This window comes from Oryctolagus cuniculus, chromosome 1 (genome assembly GCF_051225735.1).
Source record: "Oryctolagus cuniculus isolate XC-2025 breed Fujian yellow rabbit chromosome 1, ASM5122573v1, whole genome shotgun sequence".
Lineage (NCBI taxonomy): Eukaryota > Metazoa > Chordata > Mammalia > Lagomorpha > Leporidae > Oryctolagus > Oryctolagus cuniculus.
Window position 1 is genome coordinate 92,836,031 of NC_142867.1, and position 19,340 is coordinate 92,855,370.

At 42.0% G+C, this 19,340-nt stretch overlaps 2 protein-coding genes across 5 annotated transcripts in view; one reads left to right on the forward strand and one right to left on the reverse strand.

Moving 5' to 3' along the window:
• The window catches only part of PGR (progesterone receptor), a 71,852-nt gene extending 60,219 nt beyond the window's left edge, over window positions 1-11,633 (reverse strand). For 2 of the 4 annotated variants that reach the window (XR_517023.5, XM_017350681.4), the window contains exons 1-2: window positions 9,225-11,633; window positions 7,881-8,032 (exon numbers count right to left, since the gene is read on the reverse strand). Coding sequence is in view for 3 of the 4 variants with exons in the window: in XM_017350681.4 (XP_017206170.1) it covers window positions 7,881-8,032; window positions 9,225-10,864 (1,792 nt within the window). In the remaining variant the exon portion in view is untranslated. 4 annotated transcript variants of the gene reach the window in all.
• A 364-nt stretch (window positions 11,634-11,997) lies between these two features.
• Window positions 11,998-19,340, forward strand: part of LOC138850492 (uncharacterized) — a 158,877-nt gene continuing 151,534 nt past the window's right edge. The window contains exons 1-2 of the mRNA XM_089305986.1: window positions 11,998-12,054; window positions 17,081-17,138. Of these exons, the coding sequence (XP_089162112.1) occupies window positions 11,998-12,054; window positions 17,081-17,138 (115 nt within the window). The remainder of the gene's footprint in view (window positions 12,055-17,080; window positions 17,139-19,340) is intronic.

Here is a 19,340-nt window from a genome sequence, read left to right on the forward strand (position 1 = left end):
ATGTTAACTCAGATAAAATGAACCCTTCCATGGCTCCTGTCATTGGTGGTTCCTATTCCCAAAAGTGGAGAAGAGAATGAAGCTAAATTGAGAAAAAGCAGGCAGCCTCTTTCCATTGTAATTTGCTCCAACCTCCCCTGGAGAGCTGACAAAATCCATACCAACTAAGTATATTTCCTGGACTCTCTGCTCAGGAAGTCCAGGATCTTTTCTACTGATGTTCTACTGACGAGGGATTTGTGCTGAACCATGGGCCCTTGAGTCACCAGTTACCATGTTGTGCAAACTTGCCCCCAATTATTTCATTAGCCCCATAGTCATTTGACCTCACCTCTCTTGAGTTTTTTGATCACTTTATAGCAGTAATTCACCATAATATAAATCAAGACCTGTGAAGCTCAGTTGTTTCTTTGGTCTAGTAAACCCTACACACAATACCTTTTCTTAATACTTATTTCTTTAAATCTTCAGCAGTATGTTCTACATATTTTCCAAATATATTTGCTGAATGCATTTAGCTTGCCACCAGCTTGTTTAACATGTATTATTTCAGCTACTTGTATCAAAGTAGAAAGAGCAAGAACTTGTTTACTGGGACTTCTATCTGTCACTAGTACTTAGGAACATGCAAAGGGGGCTTCTAAATTTTTTTTCATTGGATTAAGTGAAATCTGTGAATGACAAAGACCTATATCACATGTCCTTAACCACTGCTGACAAAATTGTAGCACTTTGCTTCAGGTTCTGAGTTCTACATTGTCTTAGTCCATTAGGGCTGCTATAGCAAAACATAATAAGCTAGGTGGGTTATAAACAACAGAAATTTATTTCTCACCATTCTGGAGGTTGGGAAGTCCAAGAACAAGGCACTGGATGATTCGGCATAGATGGTATCTTCTCACTGTGTCCTTACACGGTAGAAGGGGTGAGCTAGCTCTCTGGGGGTATCTTTCATAACAGCATTAACCCAAAGCATTTGTTCTCGTGACCTAATCCCTTCTATACCAGAATACCTGAGACTGGGTAATTTAAAGAGAACAGATGTGTACTTGGCTCATAGGTCTGGAGCCTGGGAAGTCTAAGACTGGGGAGCTGCATCTGCTGAGGGATTCCCTGCATCAACACACGGTGGAAAGCAGAAGGGAAGCAGGTACATGTGTGTGAGGGGGAGGGGAATGGATGGTTTATATGTAACCCACTCTTGAGAAAACTAGCCCATTCTCTTTAATCTTTTAATGGGGGTGGAGGTTCCACCACCCAAATACCTCTTAAAGGCCCAACCACCTCTCAATACCATATCATCAGTAATTAAATTTCAACATAGTTTCGGTGTGATCAAGTGTCAAACCATAGCACTCCCCCACTTTGTTATAATTGTATACAGAAAAGTTCAGTTCTTCATATCTTTCCAATTCTGGACTGATCTTTGGATAAAGAAACATTCACTAAAATGCTCAGTTTAACAAAAGACCAACAACTGTGGTCTTTACTGTTAACACAAACACTGCTACAAAGTACAATTAAACTAATTTTTAAAATTTAGTGCTTTCATCTAATGCTTAATCAGGCTTCATCCTTTCCCACTTCAACCCCAATAATTACACACCAGAGTCAGTTGTTTCCCATCTTCCATAATCCTTGGTGCCTACCTATCATGAATTGTTTCTATTTTAATATTAATATTGTGTTCAAGTATCTTTTTCACTAAGTTATAAATTTGGCTTGTTTGTGAGTTCCAACATATAACACAAATCCTGGCACAGAGAAGGCATTAGGTTGTTTTTGTATGAATGTATAAATGAGCAGATGAGTGAGTGAACTGACATATTACGATGTTCTCAAGTCTCAGAAGTTTCATCATACTCAAAAGATTATATTGTTTCAAAATCCTGGTGTTTATTATGTAAGCTATAATATTATGAGGGTACTTCAAAATGCTCATACAAAAATCTAAATAAAAGCAGCTTATTTTGGTATAGTTTTTTCATAATACACATTTTTACATGACTTTTTTGAAGATTCCTCATTATAATTTGAAATCAACTACACTCAAAGAAGCCATATATTGGTTTTCAAGATATTCTCTCCGAGTCAAAGGCATATGATCTTTGTTCAAGTCTATTTCCATTGCCATAAGGATAATCTGTCCTCCAAGTACTACTTTCAACATCATTTCTGTATTTAATAAAGTAATCATGAATTTCCTACTTCCTTAGGTCAACATTCCTTTATCTGCACCCCCCAAATTAATTTCTCTGCATTAAATTACTCGAATAAACTTGGCTCCAATTTATCCACTGAAGGCATTCTTCTCAGTGGGCTATCCCTAGACTGTTTCTATTCCTCCAATACACAGCTGATGTATTAATTTCCTAAGGCATACACTGGAATATGCTCCTACACTGCTCAAAAATCTTTAGGGGGGTTCTTACTCCCTAACTATTCAGTTAATTGCAAACTCCACTTTGGTAAACCTTCTGTTTAATAATAATAATCCTCATCACTCTTTTAAAGCAGTGGTACCTAACTTTGAGGGGACAAGGGGGAGGAGTAATGCCTTTGAAAATTCCATGAAAGTGATCATCCTAGAAAAAAAAACACAAACAATTTATATATAAAGTTACAACAGACTGTTTCTGGCTTTAGCCAAATTGTAATTGTGCTCATTCCATGCTTTGTGTTTATAGTACATTGTTAAAACTCTTGCTATAAAAAATCTCATGCACTCTCAGTAGCTCATGTAACATGCTCTCTTCTCCATAAAGATATTTTTTGTCTCCCTAGTTAAATATTATCTCTTTCCTTGAAATCAAGACTACATTCAGTTTATATTACCAATGTTATACTTGCTTATGGGGTTGTCTTATCTCTTTGATGGAATTAGAAACTATATGAAGTTAGGTATTATGATTCATTTATTTTTGTAGTCCTCTACAGAAACCAACATGGTAATAAGAGTTCATCAAATATGGTAAGAATAGTAATAATGTTTATAATCATTTCATTTTGATTTTCAGAAATGCTACTTAGCAAGATGCCAGCAGGCACCACTCTCAACTCTTAACAATATATGAATTCATTGCTGAGTATTATGTCCAAAATCTCTTAGCTAAAACTTTCTAGACCAGGTTTGACTCAAAATTCAGAATCATATGTAGTTTAGAAAGATAAAATACAGCAATACTTCATAAATAAACATTTATGCAACAATATATACGAATATTCACACAGAACACAAAATCTCTATGTGCGTTTGCATCAAGCTTTGCTGTCAAATGAATGCAAGTTAGGTATTGTTGACAAGTAACTAAAAAAACTTGTTTTCAGGGCTTTCTGGATATTGAGATTTCAAGTGAGTACTGCCGATCTTTGTCTGTTCTTGGCTGCATCTAGCCAGGCTCTTTTCCTTCATTCATGTTGCAGGGTGACCTCGAATTTTTCTCCCCAATTTTCTACCATAAGGTTCATTCTATGTTAGTCTATTTCAATGTTCTAGAGTATCTGAAGAACAAAAGTGCTGTATTTGGCCCCTAGACACCGGTGGGGGTGAAGGCAGCTTACCTTCCCCCCCTTCTACTGCTTAAGTAGAAGCAGTATGGAGGAAAGTTGGGCACCAGGTTGATGTGTAATCATGGCCTCCTCAGTAAATACAGTTGTCCCTCAGTATCCATGGAATATTGGTTTCAGAACCCCCTGCAGATACCCAAACTCAAGGATGCTCAAGCCCCTTATATAAAATGGCATAGTATTTGCATACAATCTATGCACATCTAGGTTATCTACAATGTTTAATACAGTGTAAATACTTTATCAATACTCATTATACCATATTATATTAGTGAATAATAAGAAAAGTAGCCTATACATGCTCAGTACACACACAATTTTTTTAAATGTTCAAGACTTTCTAGTTGTCCAGGCACTGCATAAACTAATTACTTACCACTTCAGTTAGTTATGCACATGTTTATTGATAAAATTTCCCTCTTTCTTATTACACTATAAATTCCACCGTCAGGATTGTCCCATTCTATTGCTCTCTTATCAGCACCTAGTATAGTGCCTCCACATAGCAGGTGCTCAACAAATTAATTCATGAACTAATGTAATTAAGGCAATTTATGAGTAATGAAAACCTGTATAAAATAATATAGATAATATTACAATACAATTAAGTCCAACAATGCCTACTTACCCTAATGACTTATAATAATACATTACAACTCTGTTATAACATGTGTTCAACCATATTACATCAAATTTATTCATCACAAATGCTGTTGTGGAGTAAAATCAAGAAAAAGAGCATGTCAGTATCCGTTTATTATTTTGTTCACTTAGCCTAGTTGTTGCTAGCACTCGACTAGTCTCAGTGCAAAGAAAAGCCAATGAGGATTAGTCTTTTTTCGTAACACCGGATAACTTGCTTGAATTTGTAGGACTGGCAGGTCACTATTATTTCATCTCTTTGAAAGACAATTCCTCACCAATTCCTGGTTCACTTCAATCCAGCAAGTCTAGATAAAGCAATACAATGAACTATTCAACCATTTTTTGAGCTATTCACTTTTTTGTTGTCTCAAATGTTTCACTTAGGTTAAGAGACGTCATCGCTCCCCACCCCTGTATCCTATTTCTTGAGTGGTATCTTTTTTTCTTTCCACCTATTCCATCTTCTGTCTCATTTCAGTTCTCCAGGCTGACTTCACAGGCTTTATCCTTTTGCACTACTAACTTGGAGGAGAGGGGGGAAACTGGTTCTTGAGCCTTGACTATGTCATGTCATTTTCATCCTAAATGTGAAGTGGATATAATTCATTCATTTGTATCACATCCTGCTCATCCCACCTGGTCTTATGTTCTCCTTTTTAAGATTTCCTTTTACCTTTCTAAGACAAGTCATCACCTGGTTCATGTTTTCTCTTCCACCCCTCTATTTCTCTTTGGCCATATTTCCTAACATGAGAAAGGATGTACAGTGGTCTACAGCAGTGTTTCTGGAGTCACAGCTGGTGGGGTTAAATACTGATGCCACCACTTCCTTAACTGTGATTAAAGCAGCTGAATGCAGGTCCCTAGTTTCCTCATTTGTAAAATGTGATAATAAGAATACCCACATTATCAGGAATAAGTTGACACCTGTAAAACACTAGTCACTGTCATACAGAAAGCACTTTATAATTTTACCACTTCACCACTACCCTTGGTAATGTTAGTATCTATATTGTTGCCTACTGATTTTCAACTTCTGGCCATACTGGCATCCATATGTAGCTCTACTTTGGACTAGCTCATTGCCCATCACATATCACTGCTTTACATTAGGACTTCAAACCTGGTATTTATGTCTAACTGTGATAGTTCTTCTATTAATCTTTCTCATTCCTGAAAACTCTCACACTTAAAAATCTCTCCTCAATCCTCAGACTTTTATTTATTTTTTTATAAACCAGGGGAGGTTCATATCTTCCATGAAGTCTTCCTCTATCATTCCAACCCACAACTACCTTTCCTCTGCCCAAACTCACAGACCTTACCAATCCCTTCCATGTTACAGAATTATTAAGACATTTAGTTAGAGCCTTTGCCTAAATGTTTAACATCCATAGATGTTATTATACTATAACACCATAATAAACTCCTTATATATAAAAACACCACTAATAGAGATGCTCACAATTATGGCCAGCATTCTTTCAAATACTCTATGTGTATTAACTCAATCATTATAGCAACCCTAAGAAGTACCTATGGTTGTTATCTTCAATTTAGATCTAAGCAAGAGAAAGGCAAAATCAGGGAAAGAATATCTTTGGCATAAATCAAAATATAACAGGTATACAATAATCGCTGAATGAATGAATTTACTCATAGTTTTATTACTTTGCTCTAGTTTCAGGAATGGCTTGTCAATCTCTATCTTAAGTTTCTCTTTGTAAATATAGTTGAATAGGGTGCTTCATCTGTACTTTTCAAGACTAAAACAATAGGACAGTGCCAACTGGAGGGGTTCAACAATTGCTTTCCAAGTATCAGTTGGGAAAACATCTTTTCTGGTTTTGGATGCTATGATGATCATAATGATGTGAAAGCACTTGTATTTCACAGGCATGATGCTCTTCCTTTCATATATGTACTTTATGAAGTAACAGAATTAAACAGCCATTTACCATATACATATTTCTTCATACCATCTCCAATTTATGAGCATTGCAATTTAAAAGCAGCTAACTTAGGTTTTTGTTTATTTTTGTTATACATTTTCCTTTTTTCTAGTTTTCCTTTTTTAAATTCTATTTTACTTTTTAAATAAACATTTGCTAACCTAGGTTTAGTAACAGTTACTAGCTAGTCCTGTGATCCTGAGAAACTCAAACTTATGCTTTTGGGACTTGCTTACCTATAAGAAAAACCAAACAAACAAACAGAAAAGGAATCTGGGTCAGAATAAATTTGTCTTTTGGAGAGTCCAAAGGTTTCATTCACTTGTAAGATTAAAATATTCTGACAAACTGTAAGAGTAGAAGAAATAATAAGGCAGAGAAAATGTTCAAAAAGCCAGCATCAAAGAAAGATAGGGATGATAGCTCCAATTACCCACAGAAAACTGACTCTTCCACACAAAGAAGCTCCTTCTGCAACTATGACTAAATGATGTAGAGGAAAAGTAAAGGCCATGCTCAGTCACCACCCTTTTAAAAGTGTCCTCTTTTAACAGGGCCTCAATCATTTTAGAATGCAATTAAAACCCCTTGCAGCTGAAGATTTTCATACTCAGTTATATACATTCATGTTTTGTGAACAAGAAATCACATTCTAAAATATAAAAAGCATTTTTTAAACGAAGAAGTCCATTCAAAGACCCCTGAAAGTGACAATTTGCATCCTTTCCTTCCCTGCTTATAATCAGAGGCCTCTTGGGACCAGAAAACTCAGAAGCAGTAACTAGAAAAGCCCACATTCAGTTCTTTGGTTCCTTGCTGAGGTGTGATCTCAGCACTCCAGTGGGAACCCTGAACTCCATTCAGCTTGTTACAAAATACACTTTTTGCAAGTACTAAAATGTGAAATGCTCTTTAAATGTATTTTTATCTTCCAATATAAATGTGTTGTTTAGTTTCATGTAGGTAGGAAAAGAAATTTAAAAATATTTTCTGTAAAAGTTGAAATACACTATGCAAATCAATCCAAGATGATTAAATAGGTATTATAAAGATTTGAAAAACATGAAAGTTGTACTTAAAGCAAAATTCCACCCTCTGTACATTTACAAAAATACATTTCACAAGAGAAAATAAAAATGTGTTTAAAATTACCATTACATATGTATTACATAAATGTGTGTGTAAGGAAAAGGTAAAATCAGGTAGAAAATTTTAACTATCATATTTGATATGTGTGTTATAGAAATGTACACATATCTGTGCATTATCCATTTGAAATTATCATACATGTATTATATATTTATATATTCACACATACATATCATGTACATATGTAATTTTAACTACTTCTGCCATTTTTCCTATGGTCATAATTTTAAAGTGCTATACATATATAATAGACATAAAAATAGGAGTAGAACAAAGTGAAAGTTAATAAAAAAAAATAGTAGCACTGTCCTCAGGGTTATCGCTTGTGTCCAACAGTGAGAGTGTTTGTTAAAGAATATACAAATATAATAAATATATATATAAATCTAGCCACATTTCCTTTTGAGTTCTACAATTATATCATCATGCAAACATCATCATGCTTTTTTAAGTTATGTAGAAATATCAATGTTTCCTAGAAGAAGCAAAGGATAATATCTATAAAATGTTGAATAGTTTCCATTTACAAGCAAACCAATAATCAGGAATGAGGGAAAATGGGCCTACCTTCCATTGCCCTTTTAAAGAAGACCTTACAGCTCCCACAGGTGAGGACACCATAATGACAGCCTGATGCTTCATCCCCACAGATCAAACAAATCTTCTGAGGTAGTGACTCGAAGCTGTACTGTGGGCTCTGACTGGCTTCTGAATCCGGCCTTGAAATGCAAAACAAAGTAGTCACTTTACCATCAGGTGCACTATTATCTTATAATAAAGGCTTCTTACATCAGCTGCACAGAGTGAATGCTGTATGTATTCACACTTGAAGAACATGCAGACGAAGCTGAGTGTAACAGACTACTGGCAAGTGGATTCCTCACACCTGCCAATTATTAGCCATTCCTCAGTAGCACTGACATAAAATAGTGTGCCATCTGATGTCCAAGAAAGCTATCAGTCTATTGGTTAAAAAAAAAAATCTTTCTACAAAACTCCTTATATAGAAGCAGTTTACTCTCTGACAAAGGAAGTGCTATACCCTTCCTGTAGGCTGAGTGACGACAAACACGGGTCCCCTTTAGGGGCTTGTGGGCTAGCCAGGCTTTTGCACTGAGTTTTGAGAACTTACCCTGTAAGGATAGTTCACACAAGTAAAAGCATTTAAAGTACTGCTCAGCACACCGACAATGCTTTGTCTGTTCACCTCACATAAGACTACATAGTATTGATTCCATTTCTCCTGTATGTAAATTAAAATGTTTTTGAAAATAAATGAAGAAAGTGGTAGAGCATCCGAAACAATATGAGCATGCGGAGTACTGCAGGAATTGATGTATAAACCCACAATTTAAAGGTGCCACACCTAATTTTAACTTCAACCTAAGATTCATTCTGCAAACTAAACCGTTAACATGCCCAAATCCCTACGGAGGTTCTGGGGGACCACCCTTCCGAAGTCCCACCACCCCCAGGAGAGCGGTGCCTTAGCTCCTCTTCCAGACAGTCACGGTCAGTGTGTTTCTTCTAAGAAAAGAAGCATTTCATAAAACTTCCCACTCCTCCCACCACACCCTTTCCGCTCCGCGGGACGACAGCGGGCCTGCTGTGACGCTGCACATTTCAAAACAGGGTCGCACCTGCTTCAGAATCTCGATGACTGGGAGTTGTTTTTTTTTTTTTTTTAAACAAGGGCTTCTGAGGAGGCATAGTCTACGTCCCTTTCATGTCTCCAAGAGTGAGGAAAGGAGGGCAGAAGGAGTGAGACAAATGGCCCCGGTGCCCGAGTCTGGGCAGCGTGGCCCGTCCGGGCAGCCCACCCCCTCAGGGCCCCCTTCGCGGAGCGGCCCCGGCCGGAGCCCGCCCTACAGCTGCTCCGCAGACGCGCCCCGGGCCGGCCCCAGCCCTCACCTCAGGTAGTTGAGATAGGGCGTGTAGACCTGCGGCAGGCCCTCCTTGAGCACGGCGGCCTGGTAGCCGAGTTGCGGGAGTCCGTTGAGGCCGAGCGTCGGGTAGAGCGCAGGGGCGGCCCCGGCGGCTGCGCCCGAGGCGGAGGTGGAGGGCAGGCCGTCCCGCGGGAGCAGGCAGGCGCCGGCGCCCGGAGGCTTGCAGGGCAGCGGCGCGAAGGGGCCCTGCTGGGGCGGCGCGCCTTCTGCCTTGTACAGGATGCACTCCAGGGTCGACCCCGACGAGGACGAGGAGGAGACGGAGGCACTGCCTGGGGAGGCCGCCACCGCCGCTTCCCCGGGTCTGGACGAGGGCACTCGAGGCGGCAGCGAGGGCGGCGGCGGCGCTGCCAGCTGGAAGTCCGGGAAGGCGGCGGGGTTTGCACCAGCCACCAGGTACGTACGCGGGGAGCGCGCCGCGGCCTCGGCGGCTTCTTCCTCCTCCTTTATCTTGAGGGCGGGCGGCTGGAAATCGCCGTAGAGGGGGAACGCGTCATCTTTGGGCTCGGCGTCGGGCGGGTAGGTGCAGTCGGGGAAGTCGCCGCCCGCCACAGGGGTGGACGAGGCAGAGGGGGAGCCCCGCTGCGGGACGAAGGGGCTGGCGGCCGCGGCCCCGCCGTCGTAGCTCTCCCCCTCCAGCAGCTGCCTGGTGCGGGTGGCCAGGAAAGCGTGGTTGAGAGGCAGGATGGGCACGTGGATGAAATCCACCACCGAGGTGGCCAGCGGGGAGCGCCCAGGCGCCACCGGCGCGTCCTGCTCCGCCAAGGAGACCCTGGGCGCCGAGAAGCGAGAATCTTCCTTGGGGACAAGGGCGACGCCTCCTGCGGCCGCTCCAGACGCGACGGGGGCAGCTCCTCCTCCGGCCGCCGTGCCTCCCAGTGCCCGAGGTTGGCCCTTCAGGAGCGGGCCCACGGTGCCCTCGGATTCGGAGCTGTCCTCCTCGTCTACCTGCACCGCAGCGGGCTGCGGGGATGGCTTCACTGCCGGCCAGTGAGGGCTCCCAGAGGAGGGGAGCAGCAGCTGCCTGGATGGTGACAGTCCCCTGGGCAGCACCTTGTGGGCCGCTGCCGTCCCAGAGCTGTCGCCTGCCTTGTCCTCGGGTCGGCTCATGAGCGGGGCCAACACCCCTTTGGTAGCGGGGGCAGCCCGGGGGTCTTCGGGAAGGTCGGGGCCAAACAGGCACCACGGGCTGATGGCCTCGCAGGTGGCAGGGCTGGCGTGGCTCTGCCCGGGACCCGAGGGCGCCAGGAGCGTGTCGAGGACACTGTCCAGCAGGCCGCTGTCCTTTTCTGGAGGTCTCGAGCTGCTGTCTCCTGCCCCCTCCGGGGCTTCGACTCCAGGAAATGCGCCCTCCACGTCTGACAACGACGGTGGGTCCTGCGTCTTCCCGTCTGGGGGGTTCTGCCCCTGACAGGGCCGGGGGAAGAGCAACCCGTCCAGGGAGATGGGGATGGCGGAGACTACAGACGAGGCCTCTGAGGTCTGGCTCCCCTGGAAGGGGCCAGGGTCCGGGCGACCCAGGAGCTGGGATCCGACCTCGGTGGGGGAGGGCGCGCCGCCCGCCACGTGGGGAGCCCGAGGTTCCTTTGCCTTCAGCTCAGTCATGTCGACCTGAACTCCCCTTTTCTCCTCCCCCGTCTCTCGGGAGGAGGGAAAGGGCTAGGAGGAGGGGGTGCCGGGATATAGGGGCAGAGGGAGGAGAAAATGGGTGTGGGGTTTGGCTGGACCCGCGGGATCTCCACCTCCTGGGTCGGGAGGGGGCGGTGCCGGTCAGCTCTGGCCCTCGCCCTGCATCCTGTGGTCAGGGGCAGGGCTGCGGTCGCTCAGTCCCTGCGGCAAGTGGGAAGAGCAGGGAAAGGTAGTTGCAGGGCTCTCGTCTCCGATTTGGAAGTCCTCTGGCTTCTGTCCGAGCGCGGGCGACGCGGAGTACTCACAAGTCCCGCCCCGGAGTGGCTGCGGCAGCGCTTGCAGTTCAGTTAACGCGCCCGACTTCTCCCCAGGCTTCAAACCCGTGCACGCTGCGAAGCTCCGAGCCCCTGACTGCGTTCCGCTGCCCCTCTCTCTAGCACTCTGCGGCTAGCTGACCCTCTCGGTACAGCCCATTCCCAGGAATGGGCTTCTGCCGGCCCCCTACAGCGGGCCACACTGGTCTCCGCTGCTCTCTCGGTTCCCCGCGTTCCGGGAGGAAGAGCCGCCTCTGGTGCCAAGTCTCAGATGACAGGTGAAGCTCGTTCTCATTGAGAAGGCTCCCCACACACCAGAATCCTCACACACGCAAGTGCTACAAAGCTTAACCCGAGTAGTGACAGCGTGGACTGGCCCCATGGCTTTCTAACAAACGCCTCCTCCCTCTAGAGAGGCCCGCCCAAAGCCCCTCCCTATCCCAATTACGGACCGGAGCTGAAACTCTAGAGTTGATTTTCCCACCCACTCGTCTGAAATCAACTCCCAATAGCAGGTGCTTTGGGATGCAGCCCCGTAAGCATATGAGGTTTTGTATTAGTAGTTAAGAAGCATACCCAATTAATTGGAAATGCGAATAGATTCTGTCAGAAGCACCGTTTTTGCACCGTTTTCAGGATTCTGGTTTTATAGAGATTGTACAGAGAGAGACCTCTGGCAACATTGTCTTTTAGAATACATGCATCAGAGATGATCCTAAATCATCTTTAAGAGAGTCTCTCCCTTATGAGTCCCATGAAAGTGAGTGCTTTCAAATTTCTCTCACTCCAATCGACATGACCTGCTTCACTTCAGCAGTCCTTGATGTGACCAAAATTTGGAAGTGGGAGATGGTTGCTAACACCTTTCTACCCATGCAGGATGCTTGAATGTTGTATGCTGTGCCTTGATCTGTCTTACAGAACACAATCCAATTCTTAATAAATATTTAAGGAGTTTCCTTGATACTCTGTGCCACATCATAAGATTCCCCAAAGACTGCTTGAATAGTATTTTCTCCCTGCAATATTCTTACTCTTAGGAATTGTTGTCTTTCAGCTATTTAAACAGATCACCTCTAAATTCTTGAATACACAGCAGAGAAAGGAAAGTGTGGCAAAAGATAGGTAGGTAGGTAGGTAGGTAGGGAGAGAGAGAGAGAGAGAGAGAGAGAAAGCCATGAAGTAACAAGCTTGTGCCAAACCCAGGATCATTGGGTGTCCTGGCATCATCTTCAAGATAGAGTTAGTCATTTGGAAACCTCCTTGTAGGACCACCCCTGCTACTCACAATTTCTCTCAGCCAGAAATAGGAGGGTCTAGTGGAGGGCTCCAGGACTCCAGGATGGACAGAGCCACTGGAGGGGAGGACCCTGGATCACCTGCGGAGGGGCTATATGGATGAGAAATAAACCTTTACCATGTTAGGTCACTGGGTTTGGGAATTGATTGTTCCAGCAATTAATGCTCCCTGACTGGCTAATTTTAAATGTGTCAAAGAAGTTAGGCAGGTAGAGGAGAGGAAAAGAAAATCTCAGGAAGCCATTGTGGTCACAGGGTGTTGAATAGGAAAACATAATGTAGGAACTGTGAGAGGATCATTATCAAAAGAGTACAGAGAAAGTATGGGAATGGAAGTACATAAGCCCAACAGACAAACTAATTTACTATTCATAATGTTTATCAGGCTTTTCCTCTTTTCAGTACATCTTAAAACACAAATGTCTTATTGAGATATAATTCAGGTAACATACAGTTTACCCATTTTACACATAAAATTCAATGGGTTTTAGCATGTTCACAGTTGCAAAACTATCATCATTCTCACTTTTAAAACATTTATAGAATCCTAAAAAGAAATCTCATACCTTGTTAGTAGTTATTCCCTACTTCCCCCCAAACCTCCCAGCAGCCACTAATTTAATGTCTCTGTGAATTTCATATTTTGGAAATTTTATATAAATTTAACCATGCCATGAGATCTTTTTTTTTTTGACAGTTTTCTTTCACTTAGCATAATGTTAGTTTCAACTATCATATGTATGTATCAGTACGTCATTACTTTTTATTGCCAGGATATATTGCAATGTGTGCATACAAGGACTGCTGGATTGTTTCTTCAAAGTGATTGCATTTATGTTCCCACCAGCAGTGTACGAGGATTCAGTTTCTCTACATCACTAGCAATGCTTACAAACTGTACTTTTTTTTATTCTTGGTCTTCTGCTGTATGCAGGGGTATCTCACAGAAGCTTTGATTTGTGTATCCTTGATGGCCGGGGCCATAGAATCTGTAGAAATATTAGAATCTGGACAGCATTGCCTAGTAATCTTCTAAGCCCTATATGTTTGAAAACTCATTTAATACTTCAACAGTCCCACAAAATAGGTCCTATTATCTCTCTCCTTGTTGGGAAAAGTGAGACACAAAGTTACCCACTATTATAAATATAGTAAGTAGCATTGACAGATTTGATGCCAAATGGCCAAAGTATCTTATTAGGAGTGTGATTTTAAATATCAGATGACTCAGACTTGGTTTCTAGGTTGCTGCCGTAAAATTGGCACCTGACCTCATCCTAAATCTGACAAATTATATTTAACTGTGGTTGATTTTACATCTTCCCTCTAAGCCGGAGAGTCTGGCTAGTTTCTTTTCTTTTTAAAATATTTATTTATTTATTTGAAAGTCAGAGTTATGCAGAGAGAGAAGCAGAGGCAGAGAGAGAGAAAAGTCTTCCATCTGCTGGTTCACTCCCCAACTGGCCGCAGTGGCCGGAGCTGCACTGATCCAAAGCCAGGAGCCTCCTCCGGGTCTTCCCACATGGGTGCAGGGGCCCAATGACTTGGGTCATCTTGTACTGCTTTCCCAGGCCATAGCAGAGAGCTAGATCAAAAATGGAGCAGCCAGGACTCGAACCGGTGCCCATATGGGATGCCAGCACTACAGGCGGCGGCTTAACCTGCTACCCCACAGCGCTAGCCCTGCTAGTTTATTTCCACAAGATTGAAAATCTTGAAGTGGGAAAATAATAATAAAGGTGCCCAGCATATCTGCATCACCATTATTCCACAAGATTTGATGCTTAGTGATGATAATGGTTGGCACAGGAACTTCCTGAATATATGAATCTTTGATTGAAAGAGAATTCACTAGTTAAATTCAGATGTGGTGGGGCTAACTCCAAATATTCCCAAAGATTATTTATTTATTTATTTATTGGAGAATAAAATTTAAATTGGGAAGTCCCCCTCCTCCCCATAGTTCAAAATAGGCTTTACTAAGTTATTATTGTCATACAATAAGCTGCATGTATTTAAACTGTGCATTTGAGACATTTTGAATATGTATATACCTGTGAAATCATTGCTACAAACAAGATAATAAACATACCCTTCACCTCCAAAAGTTTCTTCATGCCACTTTTTAAAAATAAATCTAGTTATTTATTTGAGAAGCTGAGAGAGAGAGAGAGAGAGGGAGAGGAAGAGAGAGAGAGGGAAACTCCCATCCTCTGGTTCACTCTCCACATGCCCTCAATGGCCAGGTCTGGGCCAGGTTGAAACCAAAACCCAGGAACTTAACCCAGGCCTCCCATATGGGTGGCGAGAACCCTACCACCTCCCTGGGTATACATCAACAAGAAGCTAGAGTCAGGAGATGAGCCGGAAATTGAACCCAGGCACTGTGATAGGGAAGGCAGGCCGCTTAACTGCTGGGTGAGGGCCTGTCACTCTCTTGCTGCTCTTTAATCCCTTCTTATTTCTCTCTTGGATCCACTCCTCCTAATACCACCTCCACTCCCTAGCAACCATCAATTTTCTTTCTGCAACTATGAATTAGGGTTTTAATAAAGATTCGTATTTGATTTATTAAATGTTATGTTAAGTTGTATACCCCTATACATTTTTCAGGTCTAAGTGTTTTCTTTAAATGTTTTATTAATAGATTTTACTGTTTAAGAGTGTCTTAGATTTACAGAAAAAATTAGATAATACAGAGAGTCCTCACACATTCTTTGTACATCGTTGCTTCTATTTTTAGTTTCTTATATTGACAGTCTATTTATTATAATTAATGAACTAATATATGTATATACACATATTCATACACACATACATATATTCATTGTTGTTAACTAATATCAATGGTTTGTTCAGACTTCCTGGTTTTAACCTCATGTCCTGTTTCCTTCACAAGATCCCATCCAGGACCTACATTTCATTGTTGTCATATCTCCTCAAGCTTCTATGGGACATAACAGTTTTTCAGACTTCTCATCTATTTCATGACCTTGACAGTCCTAAAAAGTATTATAAGATGTTCCTCTACTGGAACTTGGTAGTTTCCTGATTGAGGTCATGAATTGGGGGGTGAGATGGGAGAAAATCAAAGAGGTAAAGTGCCATACTTATGTCATATCAAGAGTACCTGCTGTTAACATGACTTACAACTTAGGTTACCTAATTGACCTTGGTCACGTGGCTGAAGTAGTGTTTGCCAGGTCTCTCTACAGAACAATTACTGTTTTTCTTTCCTAACCTTACTTTTAGAAAGGAAGTCACTATGAGTCACTTAAAGAGGTATAAGGGAGTAGAGAATTATGCTCCTCCTCCTTTAGAGTGGCATATCTGTAGAATTTATTTAGAATTTTATATGGAAGATGTACTTCTTGTCTTACATTTAGTATTTTTTTTTATTTTGACAGGCAGAGTGGACAGTGAGAGAGAGAGACAGAGAGAAAGGTCTTCCTTTGCCGTTGGTTCACCCTCCAATGGCCGCCGCGGCTCGCGCGCTGCGGCCGGCGCACCGCACTGATCCGATGGCAGGAGCCAGGAGCCAGGTGCTTTTCCTGGTCTCCCATGGGGTGCAGGGCCCAAGCACCTGGGCCATCCTCCACTGCACTCCCTGGCCACAGCAGAGGGCTGGCCTGGAAGAGGGGCAACCGGGACAGAATCCAGCGCCCCGACCGGGACTAGAACCCGGTGTGCCGGCGCCGCTAGGCGGAGGATTAGCCTAGTGAGCCACGGCGCTGGCCTTACATTTAGTATTTTATTAAGTCTTTTATTTATGCCAGATGTACTCATGGATGTTTTGTTGCTCAAGTTCTACTTTTTGGCATTGAGAGCTCTTTCAGTTGGTTCCTGTGCCCCTTTGCATATTCCTTTGCTGTGTGTATGTGTGTGTGTGTGTGTGTGTGTGTACTTTCTTATTCTCTGGAACTTTAAGATGCTGCAGACTCATATTGTATATCTCCTGTGCCAGCCCTAGAATCAGTTCAGTTCTTCAAAGAAGATTGATTCCTTTTATTGGATAATGGTATTAGAAATGAAAGTCTGCATGCTAAATATAGTCCATATTAGCTTTTATTTACCAAGATTTTAGACAATACAGTGTATGCCTTTTCATTCCAGTTTCTTTCACTTACCATAATTCTCTTCAGATTTAACTATCTTATAGTATGTATCAATAGTCCGTTTTTAATGCTAAATAGTAATCCCTTATGTGGATATATCATAGTTTGTTCATCCATTTACCTGTTGATGAACATTTGTGTTGTTTCCAGGTTTTTTATATATTTTAAATAAATTTACTGTGAAAATGTGTATGTCTTTAAATGGAAATTTGTTTTAATTTCTCCTGGATAAATACATAGAAATGAAATAGCTGGATAAATTAGTGGGTGCTATAGTTGAAAATTTTGTGCTCTCCCTGCCCAAGTCCCCAGATTCACATGTTGAAACTTAATCTCCAGTGTGAGGGTCTTAGGTGGTGGGGCTATTGGAAAGTGATTATTATGGAGAGCTGATTTCCCCTTCTACTACATGAGAACAAAGTAAGAAGTTGCCCCATGTGACTAAAAAGTGAACTAAAAAGTAGGCCCATCCCAGACATCAAATCTGCTGCCTTGATTGTGGACTTCCCAGCCTACTGAACTGTGAGAGATAAATTTCTGTTGTAAACAAGCTACCCAGTTTATGATATTTTGTTATGGCCACCCAGCTGGATTAAGATAATATATTTAAACTTAACTGTCAATATTCCAAAGTGATTGTCTTATTTTTTATTCTCAGCTGTTTATTTGATTTTCAATTCTTCTGTATCCTGGAAAGCAATTGGTGTGATCAATATTTTTAATTTAACATTTCTAATAGATGTATAGTGATAACTTATTGTAGTTTTAATTTGCGTTTATCTAATGACAAATTATGTTGATCATCTTTCATGTACTTACTTGACATCTGTATATCTTCTACTATATATCTGTGTGCTTAAATCTTTTGTTTGCTGTTTATAAAAGTTGAGTTATTTCCTCATTGTTGAGGTTTCAGAGTCAGTTATGAATTCTCATACAAGTCCAATGCCATATGTGTAATTTGAAAAATATTTTCTGTTAGCTTGTGGCTTGTTTTTAAGTTTTCTTAATATTCTTGGAAGAGTGCATGTTACTAATATTCATAAAATCTATTTTATCCATTTACATTTTCATAAATTGTGCTTTCCCTGTCAACAAAAAAGATCTTTACCAAAGTGAGGGTTTAAAAATGTTCTTTTCTGTGATGTTTTCCTCAGATTTCATAGTTGTAGGTTTTACATCTATATCTGTGATACATTTTATGTTACTTTTTAATGAGGTATGAGGTCAAAAGCAAAGTTCATTTTTGCAAGTGAATAATATCCAATTGTTACAGCATCGTGTGCTGGAAAGAATATCTCTTTCGTTTTTGTTGCAAATCAGTTATAGGTATGTGTGAGTGTCTATTTCTGTGTCTGTGTTCTGTTTCATTGTTTTATTGACAATGATTACATCAACATTACATGATCTTGACTGCTAAAGCTGTGGAGTAATTCCTACATACTTGCAATATAATTGATCCAACTGTGTTCTTTAAAAAAATCATTTTGTTTTTCGTAGGTCCTTTGCGTTTCCAAGTAAGGTTCCTAAATAATTTTAAAATTTATAAAAAAATCCTACTGCAATTTTGATTGTGATTCAATTGAAACTATAGGTAAAGTTGAAGAGATTTGGTTCTCACCAATATTGAGTCTTTCAATCCATGAAGCCAATGTATATCTTTTTTTAGATCCTTACTTTCTCTCAGCAATACTTTGAAACTTTTTACTGTGCAGTTTTTTACATCTTTTTTCAGATTTACTTACGATTTCATATTTTTGATGGTATTGTGAATGGTACCTCTATTAGCTTTTATTGCTGAATAAAACTCATGAACTTAATAACTTTTTTTAAAAGTCAGTGTTACACACACACACACACACGGAGAGAGAGAGAGAGAGAGAGAGAGAGAGAGAGAGAGAGGGAGAGAGGTCTTCCTCTCTCTCCAGCAATGGCTGGAGGTACACCAATGCAAAGGCAGGAGCCAGGAGCTTCTTCCGGGTCTCCCACGTGGGTGCAGGCGTCCAAGGACTTGGGTCATCTTCTACTGCTTGCCCAGGCCACAGCAGAGAGCTGGATCGGAAGAAGAGCAGCCGGGACTAAAACCAGTGCCCATATGGGATGCCGGTGCTTAAGCTCAGGGCATTAATCTGCTGCGCAACAGCTCTAGCCCCATGAACTTAATAACTTAAAACAATACCCTGTTACTCTCACTGTTTCCATTGGTCAAGAGTCAGGGTACCAGTTAGTTAGCTCCATTGCTCAGGGTTCAGATGGCTGTAATCAGTAGATCACCCAAGACTGCTTTCTCTTTTTTTTTTTTAATTTTTTAAAAAATTTTTTTGACAGGCAGAGTTAGACAGTGAGAGAGAGAGAGAGAGAAACAGAGAGAAAGGTCTTCCTTTTTCCATTGGTTCAGCCCCAAGTGGCCGCTACGGCCATTGCGTTGCAGCGGGTGCACTACGCCAATCTGAAACCAGGAGCCAGGTGCTTCCTCCTGGTCTCCCATGCAGGTGCAGGGCCCAAGCACTTGGGCCATCCTCCACTGCCTTCCCGGGCCACAGCAGAGAGCTGGACTGGAAGAGGAGCAACTGGGACAGAATCCGGCACCCCAACTGGGACTAGAACCCGGGGTGCCGGCACTGCAGGTAGAGGATTAGCCTAGTGAGCCGCGGCGCCAGCCTGCTTTCTCATTTGAGGATCACAGTGCTCTTCCAAGCTCATTCATGTTTTAACAGTATTCAG